Source organism: Lethenteron reissneri, chromosome 69 (assembly GCF_015708825.2).
Source record: "Lethenteron reissneri isolate LAM-NWPU_2019-01 chromosome 69, ASM1570882v1, whole genome shotgun sequence".
In the NCBI taxonomy this organism is placed as follows: Eukaryota; Metazoa; Chordata; class Hyperoartia; order Petromyzontiformes; family Petromyzontidae; genus Lethenteron; species Lethenteron reissneri.
The window spans coordinates 5,301,351-5,321,451 of NC_083847.1; the positions used below are offsets into that span (position 1 = coordinate 5,301,351).

General features: G+C 50.9%; 1 protein-coding gene across 1 annotated transcript in view; it reads right to left on the minus strand.

Annotated features, from left to right (window-relative positions):
• LOC133360652 (zinc finger protein 616-like) overlaps positions 1–15,500 on the minus strand; it is a 30,421-nt gene extending 14,921 nt beyond the window's left edge. Inside the window, exons 1-4 of the mRNA XM_061579446.1 lie at positions 15,386–15,500; positions 7,290–7,392; positions 6,207–6,293; positions 2,675–2,881 (exon numbers count right to left, since the gene is read on the minus strand). Coding sequence (XP_061435430.1) covers positions 2,675–2,881; positions 6,207–6,293; positions 7,290–7,392; positions 15,386–15,391 — 403 coding nt within the window. The 5' untranslated portion in view covers positions 15,392–15,500. The remainder of the gene's footprint in view (positions 1–2,674; positions 2,882–6,206; positions 6,294–7,289; positions 7,393–15,385) is intronic.
• Between the last annotated feature and the right edge of the window lie 4,601 nt (positions 15,501–20,101).

The window sequence follows — 20,101 nt, forward strand, 5'->3', positions numbered from 1 at the left end:
ACCGTATGGACGCGGCCACCAGCGGTACACTTGATGGCCACGTCCAGCTCGGTGCGCCCACCCTTTAACACGAGGAAAACCTGCCGTTGGCCCGACATGACGTGCTTCATTTCCTTGTTCTTCGTCCTTATAGCCAGCATCACGATGGGCGAAACCACCACACCATAGCGCTGCAGGTCCGCCCTCAGCTCCGCGTTCGTCAGGTACGGCGGCGCGCCGGAGATGGTGACTCTCACAGCCGGCGTGGAGAGAGGGGTGCACTGGACGAGCAGCCCCCCCTCCCCCCCGACGCTGAGCCCCCTCTGCACGACACGCGCCGCCGCGTCCACTTTGGCCACGTAAATCACGTAGCCGCGGTTTTCCCTCTGCACCACGCGGATGGCCGCCAGCCCGACGTGCGCCGCCACCGCACCAGCGATGTCATCGGGCGACGTCCCCGGCGGAGGGAAGCACCGAAAGCCATGCTCGTCCGTGAGGGCCTCGGTGCTGTCGTGCTGCGCCATGACACTCGCATGGCAAACAGCACACAAGTAGAAAAATAATAACAAAAAATAAAGCCAACAACAGTAATAGTTAAAAGTAATAATAAAGACTAGGTACAGAGAGAAACGCGACAATGACGCCGCATTTCTCCCCCCCCGTTTACCTCTCCCTAGGCCAGGCTCAGGATTCACCTGAGCCCGGGCCTCCGTCCGCACACCTGGGAAGGCAGGAGCGGCCGCTAGGTGCGACTGCCCTCCACGGCGCCAGAGAGAGAGAGAGAAATCACACAAAATCAAAACCAACTTAGTAAAATTTGGAAATGTAAGGCAATGCAACACAGAGAGTCGGCCAACACACAATTGAAGCAAGGCCTGGCAGATTACGCTCTTATCAAGGATTTGCTAAATTAGAAGTTAAGTGTGAAATTTGAGAGAGAGACAAAACATAGACACGGAGACACAAAGACAGACAACCGGGCAGAGAGACACAACACAGAGACACACAGAGAGAGAGAGAGAGAAAACGAAACGTCGTATGCTATTATTTAATTTATTATTTTCTCTTTCTACTTGAGTTTACCGAAAGAACCAAAGAGTAATTCCTGCAGTCACGAAAGCGCCAAATCAAGTTGTCGTGTAGAGTTCCAGATGCAATTCGCGGATAGAAAAAAATCCCGGTTTCGCTAAGTTCGTGAATAACGATTGCCGATTTAAAACACAAATAAAGTGAATGACAGCATTTTTTGTAAATAATATTTGACGTGAAAGACAACGGTAACATTAAACGTTTCAATCTTCTTCTTCAAGTGCGGCTGATGTAGATGCAGAGCAACAACGACCACACTGTCACATTCAGGTGGTCAAGCTACAGACTACCGCATCAGCAGGAGCATTAGCTGAGTAGTGGATCGTCGTCATCGTCGTCATCGCTGTGACGATGTCTTCTCCTTGGTATTCGTGTATCGGGGGCATTGCGTCGCTACGCGTTGTGTACGGCCCCTGTTCTGGATGACCGCAGTCGCACACTGGCTGATGATGATGATGCTGCTGATGATGATGATGATGAATTATATCACTGGTCAACACACTTTTTCTGGCATAAGGTATTTCAACGGTTATTTTTGGGGTGCTGATTCCAAATTTGGCATCAGTTTTTGTCTATCACATCAGGTTTTTGAGATATCAAATATTGCATTTTCAATAAAAACTGCAGAAGAAAAATATTAAATAAATGTGGATATCTACATAAAATGATATTATAAACACACTATCCTAAAAATACAGCACCGTATTTTAACACTAAAGCAGTCACTGACTCGCAACAACTTGCAATCATAAGTGACAGAGTTAATTTCGGGTAAAATCAATGAAAATGGGGTATGCCGATAGCATAAAAATGAGATGTGATAGAGCAAATCTGAGATCAGATTTGGCTGCAAAAGTCCAGGCCAGAAAAAAATGTTTTTTTTTTTTTTTGACCAGTGTAATAGAAGGCTCGGAGAGGCCTTCATCCAGCAGTAGGCAACAAAACTGACACATTTTTTTTACAAGGAGTCATGTTTGCATAGACCACAATACCTGCAGTCATAATGCAAACAAAAAAACAATTATCATATATTTTACTGGCAAATGAGGTTCCAATGGTGTAAATGCTTCACCCCGAGCTCTCATACTTTGATGGTGCATTGTCTTTGAGTTGTGCGCCTTTTTGGCGTCATCTGGTCCAACACCATGTGAAACTAGGCTCTAAGGAAAGCTGTCTCGGGTGTGGACCAATCAACTTCAAGGACAGTGCATACATTATCAGAGTTATGATTTTTGTTTGCATTATGACTGCAGGTATTGTGGTCTATGCAAACATAACTCCTTGTAAAAAAAGGTGTCAGTTTTGTTGCCAGATAGAAGGGTAAAAAAAAACAATTATCATATATTTTACTGACAAATGAGGTTCCAATGGTGGTATAAGTATACCAAGTTTGCAGTCGATAGCACATTGGGAAGTGGGTTAAAATTGATTTACAAGATCTGAGGATACAACAACAACGACAACGACAACAGACAGAGTGAGTTAAATAAAAAGCGTGTAAAAAAATAAGTGAACTTGATTACGGATAACGTCGGCCGCGAAAGCCGAACCACTGCGTGCGTTGGAAGCCCCGCCGCCCTCCCCACGCCTTCGACAGAGAACTCACCGTCCCCACTGCGCGCTGAACTCCTTCGCCGCCGCACGCCACCGAACGAGCTCACCGGAGGCGCGAAAGCGTCCTCCTCTGGCAACTCCACCTTGAGGAGCACCTCATCCACGGAGGGTCGGCGCCCGTCGGAATCATCCTCCTCCGTCTCCTCCCGTCTCTCGCCGGCGGTCCCTTCAACTTTAACAATCTTCAGGCGCCGCGAGACTGCAATTGAAGAAATTCGCCAGCGGTCCGAAGACGGTCGGGGGGGTTTGAATATTGAACGTCGAATCGGAATCAGGAGTCTCTACGTGGACTGCTGGAGGAGGAATCCGATGAGCTATTAAGCTATATTTTTTACAGATGTCCGGTAGGGGCATGGAGTCAGGATGTTACAACAACAACAACACCAGACACACACACGATAGGAGTGCAAAGTATAGGAAAAGGTAAAAAATCACTTTAAAAAAAAATCTACAAATAAAACGAAACTATTTTCATCTTGATTTGAAGCTATCGTGACTGCAGGAATCCATACTCTTTGGTTCTTTCGGTAAAGTCACGTAGGTAGAAAAAATTTAAGAAATGTTTATTTTAATTTTATAATAAAATAAAATAAATGTTTATTTACTTTCATTTTATGTCTAACCACGTGACTTTCGTAGTTAGAAATAAAATAAATGTTTATAAATAAAATACATGTTTATTTTTATTTTATAATAAAATAAAACAAATGTTTATTTTACTTTCATTTTATTTTATTTCTAACCACGTGACTTTCGTAGCTGGAAATAAAATAAAACAAATGTTTATTTTTATTTTACAATAAAATTAAACAAATGTTTATTTTACTCTCATTTTATTTCTAACCACGTGAATTTCGTAGTTAGAAATAAAATAAAATAAATGTTTATTTATTTTTATTTTATAATAAAATAAAACAAATGTTTATTTTATTTCTAACCACGTGACTTTACCGAGCTGCTACGTAGTAGCTCTCTACTATTTGGTTCTTTCGGTAAAGTCACGTAGATGAAAAATTAATAAAAATTTTAAATAAATATAAGTAAAACACATTCCTGCGGAGGGAGCTGGTAGAAACGTTGGGTTGCTCAGTCAATGGCCTGCAGGGTCAACGGCGGCGTGGTGTATTCCGCAAATATGCCCGACTGTGAGGGCGGGCACAAGCCGGCGTGAGTAGGTGAAACGTTGAGTTTTATAAGGGCACCACGGGGTGACCAGCCCCTCCCCACCCAGCCCCACCCCCCACCCAGCCCCTCCCCACCCTCCCCACCCAGCCCCACCCTGCCCACCCTCCCCACCCAGACCCTCCCCACTCTTCTCATCCAGCCCCTCCCCACCCTCCTCACCCAAACCCTCCCCACCCTCTCCACCCAGCCCCTCCCCACCCTCCCCTCCCCACCCAGCCCCTCCCTCCCCACCCAGCCCCTCCCTGTACGACGGACGGACGGACACAATAATCCCCTGTGGGCTGGTGTAACCAGGAGGTTCCTACCAGTATCACTCGTCCCATTCCCTAGCGTACACGCAACACTCACTAACTCCCTGTTCTCCCCCCCCCCCACTCTCCCCCCCCACTCTCCCCCCACTCTCCCCCCACTCTCCCCCCCCACTCTCCCCCCCCCACTCTCCCCCCCCCACTCTCCCCCCCCCACTCTCCCCCCCTCACTCTCCCCCCCCACTCTCCCCCCCCACTCTCCCCCCCCCACTCTCCCCCCCCACTCCTCCCCCCCCCACTCTCCCCCCCCACTCTCCCCCCCCACTCTCCCCCCCCACTCTCCCCTCACTCTCCCCCCCCCCACTCTCCCCCTCACTCTCCTCCCCCCCCCCCTCCTCTCCCCCCCCCACTCTCCCCCCCCACTCTCCCCCTCACTCTCCCTCCCCCCCCCACTCTCCCCCCCCACTCCCCCCCCCACTCTCCCCCCCACTCTCCCCCCCCACTCTCCCCCCCCCACTCTCCCCCCCCACTCTCCCCCCCCCCACTCTCCCCCCCCCCACTCTCCCCCACCCCACTCTCCCCACCCCACTCTCCCCCCCCCACTCTCCCCCCCCCCACTCTCCCCCACCCAACTCTCCCCCCCCCACTTTCCCCCCCCACTCTCCCCCCCCCACTCTCCCCCCCCACTCTCCCCCCCCCACTCTCCCCCCCCCACTCTCCCCCACCCACTCTCCCCCCCCACTTCCCCCCCCACTCTCCCCCCCCCACTCTCCCCCCCACTCTCCCCCCCCCACTCTCCCCCCACTCTCCCCCCCACTCTCCCCCCCCCACTCTCCCCCCCTCTCCCCCCACTCTCCCCCCCCCCACTCTCCCCCCCCCACTCTCCCCACTCTCCCCCCCCCTCTCCCCCCCCACTCTCCCCCACCCACTCCCCCCACCCACTCCCCCCACCCACTCCCCCCCCCCCTCTCCCCCCCCCTCTCCCCCCCCACTCTCCCCCCCCTCTCTCCCCCCCTCTCCCCCCCCACTCTCCCCCACCCTCTCCCCCCCCACTCTCCCCCCCCCCCACTCTCCCCCCCCACTCCCCCCCCACTCTCCCCCCCCTCTCCCCCCCCACTCTCCCCCAACCTCTCCCCCCCCACTCTCCCCCCCCTCTCCCTCCCCATTCCTCCCACTCTCCCCCCCCCACTCTCCCCCCACTCCCCCCTCCCACTCTCCCCCCCCACTCTCCCCCCCCCCCCACAAACCCCCCCCACTCTCCCCCCCCCTCTTCCTCCCAACTCTCCCCCCCCTCTCCCTCCCCACTCCCCCCCCACTCTCCCCCCACCCACACCACTAGGAATCGCAGCCTTTCACTTCTAGCCCCGCCTACTTGCCCCCCCCCTCTACCCCCCTCTGCCTTATACAGCCTTCCTAACTCCGGCATAATTCCCACTTCAGTAACAAACAAAAAATTATTGCTGTGGTTGTCACACCGGATGATGATTGCTTGTGTTGCAATCGAAACGTCGTGATTTAATTTACTTTTATTTTTTATTTTTCACCTACGTGACTTTACCGAAAGAACCAAAGGGTATGTATCCTTGCAGTCACGGAAACTTCAAATCTAGGATGTGGTAACTTTCTTCCAGAGGCCACCTCGCCATCACAAACGACAGCAGCTCAACCGAAATGGGCTCATCATCATGACGGATGAGACGTTTAATAAACATTCAATATTATCAGATAATATTTGTTTGAACTGGAGGAATCCAATAATATAGAGACATCTCCTGATATTATTCGAAGTCTTGCTCTTCGATTCTTTTCGATTTAAAGCTTTCGTGACTGCAGCAGGGATTCATCTTCTTGGTTCTTTCGGTAAAGTCACGTAGAATGGAAATAATAAAATAATACAAATAAAACATAATACATTTAAGACTCTGTCTTCTCGACAGACCTGTTCTTCACCTGAGGACGGCTGCCTGCGTTGTGGCCGAAACGTCGTGAGAATTATTTTATTATGTTTTATTTTTATTATTTTATTATTTCCATTCTACGTGACTCTTCGATTCTTGTTACGGCACTACCTGGCCATGTGAAGGGGTTTACCATTATCCTCGATTTCAGTTTTCACCACAATTCTCAGCGTCTCGGTGCCCAGACTCCCGTCATCATTTTCTTGCTTCACGACTGCGTCTGCACACAAAGACAAAGATCCCCCGTGTAGCCTGTAACAGACTGTAGGGGCAAGTGCTGTGAGCGAGTAGCAACAGCAGCGCCTATGAACACACAAAGACAAAGATCCCCCGTGTAGCCTGTAACAGACTGTAGGGGCAAGTGCTGCTGTTGGCAGCAGCTATGAAGGCCGGCACGGCACACGAGGGGGGTGGGTGGCCAGCACCACGCCCGGCCGCCTTTGTCTCCCCAGTGGCGATGTTTACTACACTACTATGCACCGCACCAAGTACTATTTTTGAGGCTGAATCGACCTAGGGGAGGCCCAGGCACCGGTTCAGATAATCGTCACTGGTGGTGTTGGTGGCCGTGAGCGGGAATCGAACTCGGGTCGCCGGGTTCGTAGCGCAGCGTAGCACTGACCGCTGCACTGCCGTGTGTGTGTGTGCTCCTGCACACAGAGCCAACTCCACTGAGGTCCTGGATTTTCAATGTCAGATTCGGTCTCCAGAGATAAACCAGGATCCTCAAATGCAATGAGCCGATTGTTTCAGCCCAGTTACCAATTGCCGAACAATTAATTGCACTGCATTTTTTTTTACGACCTAATTTGGCTTGTTTGATATTTTTATTATTTTATTATTTCCCTTCTACGTCACTTTACCGAAAGAACCAAAGAGTATAGGAGTCAAGTTAAGTGAAAACTTCGATTTAAAGCTTTCGTGACTGCAGGGATTCATCTTCTTGGTTCTTTCGGTAAAGTCACGTAGAAGGAAAATAATAATAATAATAAAATAATAAATAATTCATTCAGACTCTGTCTTCTCGACAGACCTGTTCTCCACCTGAGGACGGCTGCTTGCGTTGTGGCCGAAACGTCGTGAGAATTATTTTATTTTGTTTTATTTTTATAATTTTATTATTTCCCTTCTACGTCACTTTACCGAAAGAACCAAGAAGATTAAGTGAAAACGTTGAAAAAACACCGGAGGAGAGGGAGTTGCCACACTCACTCACCACTGTGCACATCCTGGGCACGTGTGGCCGGGATGTCTGGACCCATCCCCGGGTTTTGATTTTCTTCTTGTTTGACGAAGGGCGGGTGGCCGTGTGAATCCATCTGGGAAGAGATGGGGGCAGGGGGGGCCAAAGAGACGAAACTAAAGCACCACAGCTAGCGGTGAAGATGTCATGCAGGGCAGTCTTGCACGTCTCTGCCACACCACTAACAGAGTTTCTAGATTTGAAGCTTTCGTGACTGCAAGGATTCATACTCTTAGTTTATTCGGTAAAGTCACGACGTAGGTAAAAAATGAAATTAAAATTAATTAAAATAATAATAAATCAAGACATTTCGGAGGCAACACAAGTCTCCGTCATCAGGTGGGACCGTCACAGCCAGATTTGCTGTATCAAGTGAATCAAGTGATGCAGCAAATCTGGCTGTAACGGTCCCACCTGATGACGGAGACTTGTGTTGCCTCCGAAACGTCGTGATCTTTATTATTTTATTTTTTATTTATTTTATTAATTTTAATTTAATTTTTTACCTACGTGACTTTACCGAGTGAGATGGAACAGATAGAGATTAGTCCACACTCTCTGCTATAGGAGGGAGCGAGATGGAACAGATGGAGATTAGTCCACACTCTCTGCTATAGTTCACATCTCCTAGCCACTGAACCCACGACCTCCTGTGTACCAGGCGAGGTAGTTAACATCTCCTAGCCACTGAACCCACGACCTCCTGCGTACCGGGCGAGGTAGTTAACATCTCCTAGCCACTGAACCCACGACCTCCTGCGTACCGGGCGAGGTAGTTAACATCTCCTAGCCATTGAACCCACGACCTCCTGCGTACCAGGCGAGGTAGTTAACATCTCCAGAAGTGGTCCCGATGTCTTGTAACACCCCACCCAAAGTAATGTTTTTAAAATCAAAGGTTTATATTTAAAACGGAAATGAACACGCAAATGGGGTGGGAGGTAAACCAATGGTCGTGGGTTTTATTTAATTTGTTGATATTCTTAGGTTTTTTCGGTAAAGTCACGTAGGTAAAACATCAAAATTAATTTTGATGTTTTTATTAATTTGTTGATATTCTTAGGTTTTATCGGTAAATTCACGTAGGTAAAACATCAAAATTAATTTTGATGTTTTTATTAATTTTGATGTTTTACCTACATGGTGACTTTACCGAAAAAACCTAAGAATATGAATCCTTGCAGTCACGAAAGCTTCAAATCTAGAATTAAGTTGTTGGTGGCCACGAGACATCTGGACCGTGTACACAGAGCGGTGCCGTTTGCAAATCCACTGCTGGATGAATGCCTCCAACTCCACGCTGTGCAAGGCACTGGGGGATGGAGTGGGGGGGTATTTGACCATACTTCACCACGCTGTGCAAGGCACTGGGGGATGGGGGGGGGGTATTTGACCATACTTCACCACGCTGTGCAAGGCACTGGGGGATGGAGTGGGGGGGTATTTGACCATACTTCACCACGCTGTGCAAGGCACTGGGGGATGGGGGGGGGGGGTATTTGACCATACTTCACCACGCTGTGCAAGGCACTGGGGGAGTGGGGGGGGTATTTGACCATACTTCACCACGCTGTGCAAGGCACTGGGGGAGTGGGGGGGGGGGGTATTTGACCATACTTCACCACGCTGTGCAAGGCACTGGGGGAGTGGGGGGGTGTATTTGACCATACTTCACCACGCTGGTCTTAGTGCGGGTTCGAAAAACTCACCTCGAGTTGACTCTGCGAGTTGGACACTCACCGCGTCTCTCTGTGTGTCTCTGTGTGTGTCTCTCTGTGTCTCTGTGTGTGTGTCTCTCTCTGTGTGTCTGTGTATCTCTGTGTCTGTGTGTCTCTCTGTGTGTCTCTCTGTCTCTGTGTGTCTCACCGCGTCTCTCTGTCTCTGTGTGTGTCTCTGTGTGTGTCTCTCTGTCTCCGTGTGTCTGTGTCTCTCTGTGTGTCTGTGTATCTCTGTGTCTGTGTGTCTCTCTGTGTGTCTCTCTCTGTGTGTCTCACCGCGTCTCTCTGTCTCTGTGTGTGTATCTCTGTGTGTGTCTCTCTGTATCTGTGTCTGTGTATGTGTGTCTGTGTGTGTCTCTCTCTGCGTCTCTCTGTGTGTGTCTCTGTGTGTGTCTCTCTGTCTCTGTGTGTCTCCGTGTCTGTGTCCCTCTTGTCTCTTCAAGTCTCTGGCGACCTCCGCCCCATTAAACTCCCAGCAAGCGACAAGATGCAGCCCAACAGGATGGCATCCTCATCTGGACGCTTGTGTTGCGACCGAAACGTCGTGTTTTCTTCTATAACTTTTTATTCTACCTACGTGACTTTACCGAAAGAACCAAAGTATGGATTCCTGCAGTCACGAAAGCTTCAAATCAAGATTAGTGCGTAGACTATTCAGAGTACGGGGCACACACATCAGTGCGTAGACTATTCAGAGTACGGGGCACACCCATCAGTGCGTAGACTATTCAGAGTACGGGGCACACCCATCAGTGCGTAGACTATTCAGAGTACGGGGCACGCACATCAGTGCGTAGACTATTCAGAGTACGGGGCACACACATCAGTGCGTAGCCTATTCAGAGTACGGGGCACACACATCAGTGCGTAGACTATTCAGAGTACGGGGCACACACATCAGTGCGTAGACTATTCAGAGTACGGGGCACACACATCAGTGCGTAGACTATTCAGAGTACGGGGCACATCCATCAGTGCGTAGACTATTCAGAGTACGGGGCACACACATCAGTGCGTAGACTATTCAGAGTACGGGGCACACCCATCAGTGCGTAGACTATTCAGAGTACGGGGCACACCCATCAGTGCGTAGACTATTCAGAGTACGGGGCACACACATCAGTGCGTAGACTATTCAGAGTACAGGGCACACACATCAGTGCGTAGACTATTCAGAGTACGGGGCACACACCCATCAGTGCGTAGACTATTCAGAGTACGGGGCACACCCATCAGTGCGTAGACTATTCAGAGTACGGGGCACGCACCCATCAGTGCGTAGACTATTCAGAGTACGGGGCACACAGTCATCAGTGCGTAGACTATTCAGAGTACGGGGCACACCCATCAGTGCGTAGACTATTCAGAGTACGGGGCACACACATCAGTGCGTAGCCTATTCAGAGTACGGGGCACACACATCAGTGCGTAGACTATTCAGAGTACGGGGCACACCCATCAGTGCGTAGACTATTCAGAGTACGGGGCACACACATCAGTGCGTAGACTATTCAGAGTACAGGGCACACACATCAGTGCGTAGACTATTCAGAGTACGGGGCACACCCATCAGTGCGTAGACTATTCAGAGTACAGGGCACATACATCAGTGCGTAGACTATTCAGAGTAGGGGGCACACCCATCAGTGCGTAGACTATTCAGAGTACGGGGCACACCCATCAGTGCGTAGACTATTCAGAGTACGGGGCACACACATCAGTGCGTAGACTATTCAGAGTACGGGGCACACACATCAGTGCGTAGACTATTCAGAGTAGGGGGCACACCCATCAGTGCGTAGACTATTCAGAGTACAGGGCACACACATCAGTGCGTAGACTATTCAGAGTACGGGGCACACACATCAGTGCGTAGACTATTCAGAGTACGGGGCACACCCATCAGTGCGTAGACTATTCAGAGTACGGGGCACACCCATCAGTGCGTAGACTATTCAGAGTACGGGACACACCCATCAGTGCGTAGACTATTCAGAGTACAGGGCACACACATCAGTGCGTAGACTATTCAGAGTAGGGGGCACACCCATCAGTGCGTAGACTATTCAGAGTACGGGGCACACCCATCAGTGCGTAGACTATTCAGAGTACGGGGCACACACACATCAGTGCGTAGACTATTCAGAGTACGGGGCACACACCCATCAGTGCGTAGACTTTTCAGAGTACGGGGCACACACACATCAGTGCGTAGACTATTCAGAGTACGGGGCACAGCCATCAGTGCGTAGACTATTCAGAGTACTGGGCACACACATCAGTGCGTAGACTATTCAGAGTACTGGGCACACACATCAGTGCGTAGACTATTCAGAGTACTGGGCACACACATCAGTGCGTAGACTATTCAGAGTACTGGGCACACACCCATCAGTGCGTAGACTATTCAGAGTATGGGGCACGCACATCAGTGCGTAGACTATTCAGAGTATGGGGCATACCAATCAGTGCGTAGACTATTCAGAGTATGGGGCATACCAATCAGTGCGTAGACTATTCAGAGTATGGGGCATACCAATCAGTGCGTAGACTATTCAGAGTACGGGGCACACCCATCAGTGCGTAGACTATTCAGAGTACGGGGCACACACCCATCAGTGCGTAGACTATTCAGAGTACGGGGCACACACATCAGTGCGTAGACTATTCAGAGTACGGGGCACACATCCATCAGTACGTAGACTATTCAGAGTACGGGGCGCACACATCAGTGCGTAGACTATTCAGAGTACGGGGCACACATCCATCAGTGCGTAGACTATTCAGAGTACGGGGCACACCCATCAGTGCGTAGACTATTCAGAGTACGGGGCACACACACATCAGTGCGTAGACTATTCAGAGTACGGGGCACACCCATCAGTGCGTAGACTATTCAGAGTACGGGGCACACACACATCAGTGCGTAGACTATTCAGAGTACGGGGCACACACATCAGTGCGTAGACTATTCAGAGTACGGGGCACACACATCAGTGCGTAGACTATTCAGAGTACGGGGCACACACATCAGTGCGTAGACTATTCAGAGTACAGGGCACACACACATCAGTGCGTAGACTATTCAGAGTACGGGGCACACCCATCAGTGCGTAGACTATTCAGAGTACGGGGCACACACACATCAGTGCGTAGACTATTCAGAGTACGGGGCACACACCCATCAGTGCGTAACTATTCAGAGTATGGGGCACAGCCATCAGTGCGTAGACTATTCAGAGTACGGGGCACACACATCAGTGCGTAGACTATTCAGAGTACGGGGCACACACATCAGTGCGTAGACTATTCAGAGTACGGGGCACACCCAGCAGTGCGTAGCCTATTCAGAGTACGGGGCACAGCCATCATTGCGTAGACTATTCAGAGTACGGGGCACACCCATCAGTGCGTAGACTATTCAGAGTACAGGGCACCTCCCCCCCCCCCCCCCACAATTCAGATGTGACGTCCTGGCTGATGTGGGAGGGGCTGTGTCTGGTGACGTCGCGGTCACGTGGACGCTCCTCGCACGAGAGCACGTGTTTCCGAAGCGCCGTTGCCGTTTGTTTCACGAACTTCCGGTGCCCAATCCGTTGTGGAGTCACTCGACTTCGCCAGGAGGACAGACAACAACGCAGAGAGTGTCGTCATCGTCTCAGAACTTTATTGTTGTTGTTGTTGTCAATTTAGTTGACCTGTCCCCTTTGTGGATCGTAACGAGGGAGTTCGTAACGATCCACGGGAGGAGAGGAGACAGAGCGGACCGGCTACATATTCACTTTAAAATGAACGAGATTTCAAACTAATTTCTTTAGAGCTGCTTTTTGTCTTCGGGTTGTTGTTCTCTCGCCACCTCTGATTATCACGTATGATGCAAAACAAGTTCAACATACAGACTATGCACTACAATACACACTACACTATACACAATATAAAATATACTATACACTGCACTACGATACACTACCATACACCAAAACACAATATTAAATTGAAATCTCATTTTTTTAGCACCACTTTTTGTGTTTAGTTTAGTGGGCTTCTCATTTTCTCTCAACCAGCCGGAAAACCTCCTTCAGCCAAGGTCTCTGAAAAGGTCTGGACTGCATACCCAATGCAGCTATTGCAGCTACATGAGCCACAGTCCTGAACCTCACCCATTTCCTCTCAGCATCAGAAGGAGATGGGGGGGGGGGGGGCAATGCCAGCCCCAGTTGCAAGCGATGTTTGAATTTCTGCTAGCAACTATCCTCGGTTGAAACCAGGCCGCTGTGGGTTTGAATGGGGTCCTAGATGGACACCCACTCCCAGAGTGGAGGAATGGCAGGCACATCTTGCAGATGAAAAGCCGATAGTTGGTGGGCAGATCAACTCCACGGTACGTCCTGGTGTCAAGGACATGGGCTCGCATCTGCTGGTCCATAATTATATAGTCCAGGAGATGTTCTTGCTTGGACCCAGCATGAATCCTTGATGTTATGTGGATGTGCTAATGGCGGAACAGGGTGTTGGTAATTACAAGCCCATGGATTGCACAGAAGTCTAACAACCTCCTACAATTATTCTTGAGTTGATCTTTCCCATGCCTTCCGATCACTCTAACCCGAGGGGCCACTTTAGCTAGCACCTGGAACAGGAGGTTGTAGAATGTGTCCGACACATCGGCCTTGTCTGCATCCCTCCACTGGTATTCATCTTCGGTTGGGGCATAAGCAACCACCACCATTTCTCGCCTCTTGTTGATGGGGAGGCGAGCCCACAAGTAGCCTGGGACTTACAGCTTCCCACACCTCACCGCCATGCTCCCACACCCTCTTCATTCGTTCAAAAGTGCCACTCCACACAAAGACACACATGTACATGCAAACGCCATCCCCCCCCCCCCCCTTAGTTTGGAACTACATAGAGAACGCATTCACTGATGCTCGCGGCAACAGCGACGAAGCTGCGATTGGAGGCTCTTGCCGCCGAGTGCGTCACGGAGTGCCTCTTAAGGTACGAGGGCAGCGAGAACCCCTTTCCACACTCCCCGCACACGTGCGGCTTCCGGCCCGTGTGCAACACGGCGTGCGCGTTCAGCTGGCACCGCTGCGCGAAGCCCTTCCCGCACTCGGCGCACGCGTGCGCCCACTTTCCCGCGTGCGCCGCGCGGTGCATCCTAAGGCGCTCGCGACGCGCGAACCGCCTCCCGCACTCGTCGCAAGCGCGCGGCCTCTCGCCCGCGTGCGCCGAGGCCGTGTGCAGCTTCAGCTGCGCCCGCCGCGTGAACCGCCCGCCGCACTCGCCACAGGCGTGCGGCTTCTCTCCCGCGTGCGCCGCCGAGGCGGCGTGGGCGCTCAGCTGTGAGGCGCGCGCGAACCGCCGGCCGCACCCGTCGCACGCGTGCGGCAGGTCGCCAGCGTGCCAGGCGAGGTGGTCCCTCAGGTACTCGCGCCGGGTGAAGCGCTTGCCGCACTCGGAGCAGGCGTGCGGTCTCTCGCCCGTGTGCTTGAGCGAGTGCTTGGCCAGGTCCAAGCGCTGCGCGAAGCCCTTGCCGCACTCAGAGCAGGCGTGCGGCCACTCGCCCGTGTGCGTCACCGAGTGCTTGCTGAGGGCGTAGCGCGTCGGGAACCGGCTGCCACACCGCTTGCACCTGTGCCTCCTGCCGGCGGTCGCGGTCTTCCGGCGTGCTGGCTGCGCCTTCGCGCACCGAGCGCAAGCTAATGGGGTCTCACTGTTGCTGCTGTTGTTGTCGTTGCTGTTGTTGTTGTTGTTGGTGCTGCTCGTGCTGTGTTTGGCTCTGTCCGTCCTAGTTTCGTAGCGCCTGCCCTTCCCGCACTCCTCGCACGGGAGTCCCGCTGCTTTTGCTTCGTCCGCTGCGTACGCGAGTGCGTTTGTAAAGGATGGAAAAAGGCGTCAGTACAGTTAACCGATGGATGATTAGTTAAACTATTGGACTGTAAAACTAATGCGATGTCCATTTCACACACTCACCTCTTCATTCACTCACCCACCCATTCGTTCGCTCACCTGCTCACTCATCCACTCATTCATCCATCCACTCACTCACTCACCCACCCACTCAGAACCAGCTGGGTAAACGGCCAGAACTAGGTGACTGGTAAAGGCTATTTTAAAGAGGTGAGTTTTCAAGACAGATTGAAGTATAGCCTACGACTATATTTGTAATTACCGCGATTGTCTTATTCCTCCGTCTTTATAAAAACAACGGCGCGACTACGACACGTCTCTAAATAAAATTAACGCCGAGGCGCTTTCGGTGACGAACAAGACACCACCCACCCACCATCCTGCAACTTGTCGGACGTCATCGGAATGGGGAAAAGGATTGAAGAAAGGAGGACTCACCTTCATCCGTGTCCCCCTCTGATAACTCCACCTCGATGAAGTTCTGGTCTGGAGCGTCCGCACGCCCACGGGAATCGACCGTCTCCTCCGGCTGCCTCTCGCTGGCTCCTTCAACCTTAACGATCTTTAAATCCGGAGCTGAAAATGTAACAAAATACAGACACGGTAAAATTAACGAGTAGACACTCGCCAGCAATGTTACGATTTACAATGCCAGTGTGTGTCGTATGCCCTCCTCCACCCGACACAGCTGGATGACTAAAGCTGTCAAGAGAACAAACGCACTGCACACTGGTATGCTAAAGAGCAAGCCACAAGGTTTAACGATCAAGTAGGACGTGTCTTATTGTTCAGTCTATGGGCAGTGTTAGTCTATGGTGCAGTGTTGAGTTTATGGTGCAGTGTTGAGTCTATGGTGCAGTGTTGAGTCTATGGTGCAGTATTGAGTCTATGGTGCAATGTTGAGTCTATGGTGTAGTGTTGAGTCTATGGTGCAGTGCTGAGTCTATGGTGCAGTGTTGAGTTTATGGTGCAGTGTTGAGTCTATGGTGCAGTGTTGAGTCTATGGTGCAGTATTGAGTCTATGGTGCAGTGTTAGTCTATGGTGCAGTGTTGAGTCTATGGCGCAGTGCTAGTCTATGGGCAGTTTTGAGTCTATGGGCAGTGTTGAGTTTATGGTGCAGTGTTGAGTCTATGGTGCAGTGTTGAGTTTATGGTGCAGTGTTGAGTCTATGGTGCAGTGTTGAGTCTATGGTGCAGTATTGAGTCTATGGTGCAGTGTTAGTCTATGGTGCAGTGTTGAGTCTATGGCGCAGTGCTAGTCTATGGGCAGTTTTGAGTCTATGGGCAGTGTTGAGTTTATGGTGCAGTGTTGAGTCTATGGTGCAGTGCTGAGTCTATGGTGCAGTGTTGAGTTTATGGTGCAGTGTTGAGTCTATGGTGCAGTGTTGAGTCTATGGTGCAGTATTGAGTCTATGGTGCAGTGTTAGTCTATGGTGCAGTGTTGAGTCTATGGCGCAGTGCTAGTCTATGGGCAGTTTTGAGTCTATGGGCAGTGTTGAGTCTATGGTGCAGTGTTGAGTCTATGGCGCAGTGTTAGTCTATGGGCAGTGTTGAGTCTATGGTGCAGTGTTGAGTCTATGGTGCAATGTTGAGTCTATGGTGCAGTGTCCAGTCTATGGTGCAGTGTTGAGTCTATGGTGCAGTGTCCAGTCTATGGTGCAGTTTTGAGTCTATGGTGCAGTGTCCAGTCTATGGTGCAGTGTTGAGTCTATGGTGCAGTGTCCAGTCTATGGTGCAGTGTTGAGTCTATGGGTAGTGTTGAGTCTATGGGCAGTGCTGAGTCTATGGGCAGTGTTGATTCTATGGTGCAGTGTTGAGTCTATGGTGCAATGTTGAGTCTATGGTGCAGTGTCCAGTCTATGGTGCAATGTTGAGTCTATGGTGCAGTGTCCAGTCTATGGTGCAGTGTTGAGTCTATGGTGCAGTGTCCAGTCTATGGTGCAGTGTTGAGTCAATGGTGCAGTGTTGAGTCTATGGGCAGGTCTGCATAGACGTGGTGCCTAATGGGGAATTTACCATCCTCCTCCACTTCGGTTTTGATCACAATCCTCACCACGTCGACGTCCAGACTCCCTCCATCTTCTTCTTGCTTGACAACAGCTCCTGTACAGACCCGACCGTCAAAGACAACAACAACGCGATTTTGGATGCAATTGCCACTCGACGCTGCACAGGAGAATAAGGTGTGCACGTAACAGGTTGATCATGGGTACCGCAAGATCCTGACCGTGTCCATCCGGTGCTCGCAGAGCTGCGTGCGCTACCGGTTGCCGAACAAATGCAGCGTCATTATCCGGCCGCGCTCATTACACACGCAAAGGGCTCGTCACAAATGAACCGCGATGACCTCGCTGATCTCAAGGGAGCACAAGCCATTATCATCACGGGAACTCTGGTCATCCTCGCAGCAGCAGTTGTATGTAGTGTATAATGTACCGTATACCTGTCAACCCATACGATCCACCCGTATCCTTGTGCAGGGATATTATCAGGTCCGTACGGCCGTTTCGATACAGGCAATTTTTTTTGTCTATTTTTTCTCCCTTGTGATGGGACTTTGTAGGATAAACGTTGAGATTCATAAGGGGCACGGGGTGACCAAAAAGGTCTGAACTGGTCTGTAATAAGGCAGGGCACTGATAAGGGGTTGACAGGGACGCGTATATATTTGACATTGGAATCAAGCGTGGATACTTTCTCGTTGTTGTAGTTGTCACGCTACACGCGGTGCCGATCGCCGGACTGGGTTACGGCCTTTTGGAGCGTTTTTTTGCCGGATCGGCCGCCGTTCAGACGACGTCTTGACTTCAGAGTTGTTTATTTGTTTTTCCCGTTCACAGCCTTCCACCCCTTTCACACACACGGTTCTCTCGCCTCCCTCTCCGCTCCCTCACGCTGCTGGCTGACAGCGTGAGAGAGACTGCCGCGGCCCGCCACGTGGCTGGAGCGGGACCACGGCACCAGCCACGTGGCTTCCCCCTTCGTTCCTTCGCACACTGACCACGTGCTGTCTTACTCCACCCCTTATAATCCCTGGCCCACGTGATACCACGCAGCCAATCCTCAGCCACACCCCTGGAACTTTCTCGAAGATACTGTCCAGCTCCAGGGCTACGGCCCTGGCTCGACTCCCCATTGGCTGCGGGCCGAGGCCGGCAGAGCCTATCACTATCAGCCCGATAACCACGCGTTGCCGGATAACCACGGATAACCGCGCGTTGCCGGATAACCGATTATCCGCGATACATATTTGTGAAACGTACAGCACACACAGGCGTAGAGGGTGCGTTGGCGCTTTGGCAAGCGATTCGATGCTCGCCAATGATAGCGACGCCACAGTCGATAGACGAACTGGGTCGCTGCCTGGTGTGTGTGTTTGTGTGATCTCACCATCATCATCATCACCACCACCATCATCACCAGCAGCATCAGCACTGTCACGCTTTATCTTCGTCCAGTCATCACCCATCCCCGGGTTTGGAGGAGCGTCTTCTTTCTCCTGTCTGATGAACGTCTCTGTGTTCGTATCTGCGTCCCTCATTGTCTGTCTGTCTGTCTGCCTATCCGTCTGTCTCTGTGTTTGTGTCTTCCTCTGTCTCTGTGTCTCTCTCTGTCTCTTTCAATGTATCTCTCTGTCTCTGTGTTTGTGTCTCTGTCTCTGTGTCTCTCAATGTCTCTCTATCTGTCTCTGTGTCTTCGTCTGTCTGTGTTTGTCTTGTCCCCACGTCTCTCTGTCTATCTTCCTGCCTGTGTCTGTCTCTCTCTGTCTGTGTTTGTACCAATGTCTCTCTGTCTCTGTGCCTCTCTCTGTCTCTCCCCACGTCTCTCTGTGTCTGTCTCACGGCGTATCGTGCCAGCAAGCGACAAGATGCAGCATCGATGAGAGAGCGACGAGATGCAAGCGCAGACGGAAGACGATAGGTAGTGTAGTGGTGTAGGCAGTGTAGTGTAGTAGGTAGTGTAGTGGTGTAGTAGGTAGTGTAGCGGTGGAGGCAGTGTAGTGTAGTAGGTAGTGTAGTGGTGGAGGCAGTGTGGTGTAGGCAGTGTAGTGTAGTAGGTAGTGTAGTGGTGTAGGCAGTGTAGTGGTGTAGGTAGTGTAGTGGTGGAGGCAGTGTGGTGTAGGCAGTGTAGTGGTGTAGGTAATGTGGTGGTGTGTGTAGTGGTGTAGGTAGTGTAGTGGTGTAGGTAGTGTAGTGTAGTTGGTAGTGTAGTGGTGTAGGCAGTGTGGTATAGTAGGTAGTGTAGTGGTGTAGGTAGTGTAGTATAGTAGGTAGAGTAATGTAGTAGGTAGTGTAGTGTAGTGGTGTAGGTAGTGTGGTGGTGTGTGTAGTGTAGTAGGTGGTGTAGGCAGTGTAGTGTAGTAGGTAGTGTAGTGTAGTGGTGTAGGCAGTGTAGTGTAGTGGTGTAGGTAGTGTAGTGGTGTAGGCAGTGTATACGTAGTAGGTAGTATAGTGGTGTAGGTAGTGTAGTGTAGTAGGTGGTGTAATGGTGTGTGTAGTGTAGTAGGTAGTGTAGTGGTGTAGGTAGTGTAGTGTAGTAGGTAGTGGTGTGTGTAGTGTAGTGGTGTAGGCAGTGTAGTGTAGTAGATAGTGTAGTGTAGTGGGTAGTGTAGTGGTGTAGGTAGTGTAGTGTAGTAGGTGGTGTAATGGTGTGTGTAGTGTAGTAGGTAGTGTAGTGGTGTAGGTAGTGTAGTGTAGTAGGTAGTGTAGTGTAGTGGTGTAGGCAGTGTAGTGTAGTAGGTAGTGTAGTGGTGTAGGTAGTGTGGTAGTGTGCTACAGTGTTGCTGGATATCCGCTAGCTCCGTTTCTTGCAGTTTGCTGGGCTGTTATCGACCTCACCGGCCATCTTGTCGCTCCCATTCGCCTCCATCTCCATCATTCCCTTCGTCTCGTGGGGAGAGATATCGGCAATGTTAGTCTATGGGCAATGCTAGTCTATGGGCAATGTTAGTCTATGGGCAATGTTAGTCTATGGGCAATGTTAGTCTATGGACAATGTTAGTCTATGGGCAATATTAGTCTATGGGCAATGTTAATCTATGGGCAGTGCTTGTTTATAGGCAATGTTAGTCTATGGGCAATGATAGTCTATGGGCAGTGTTAGTCTATGGGCAGTGTTAGTCTATGGGCAATGTTATTCTATGGGCAATGTTAG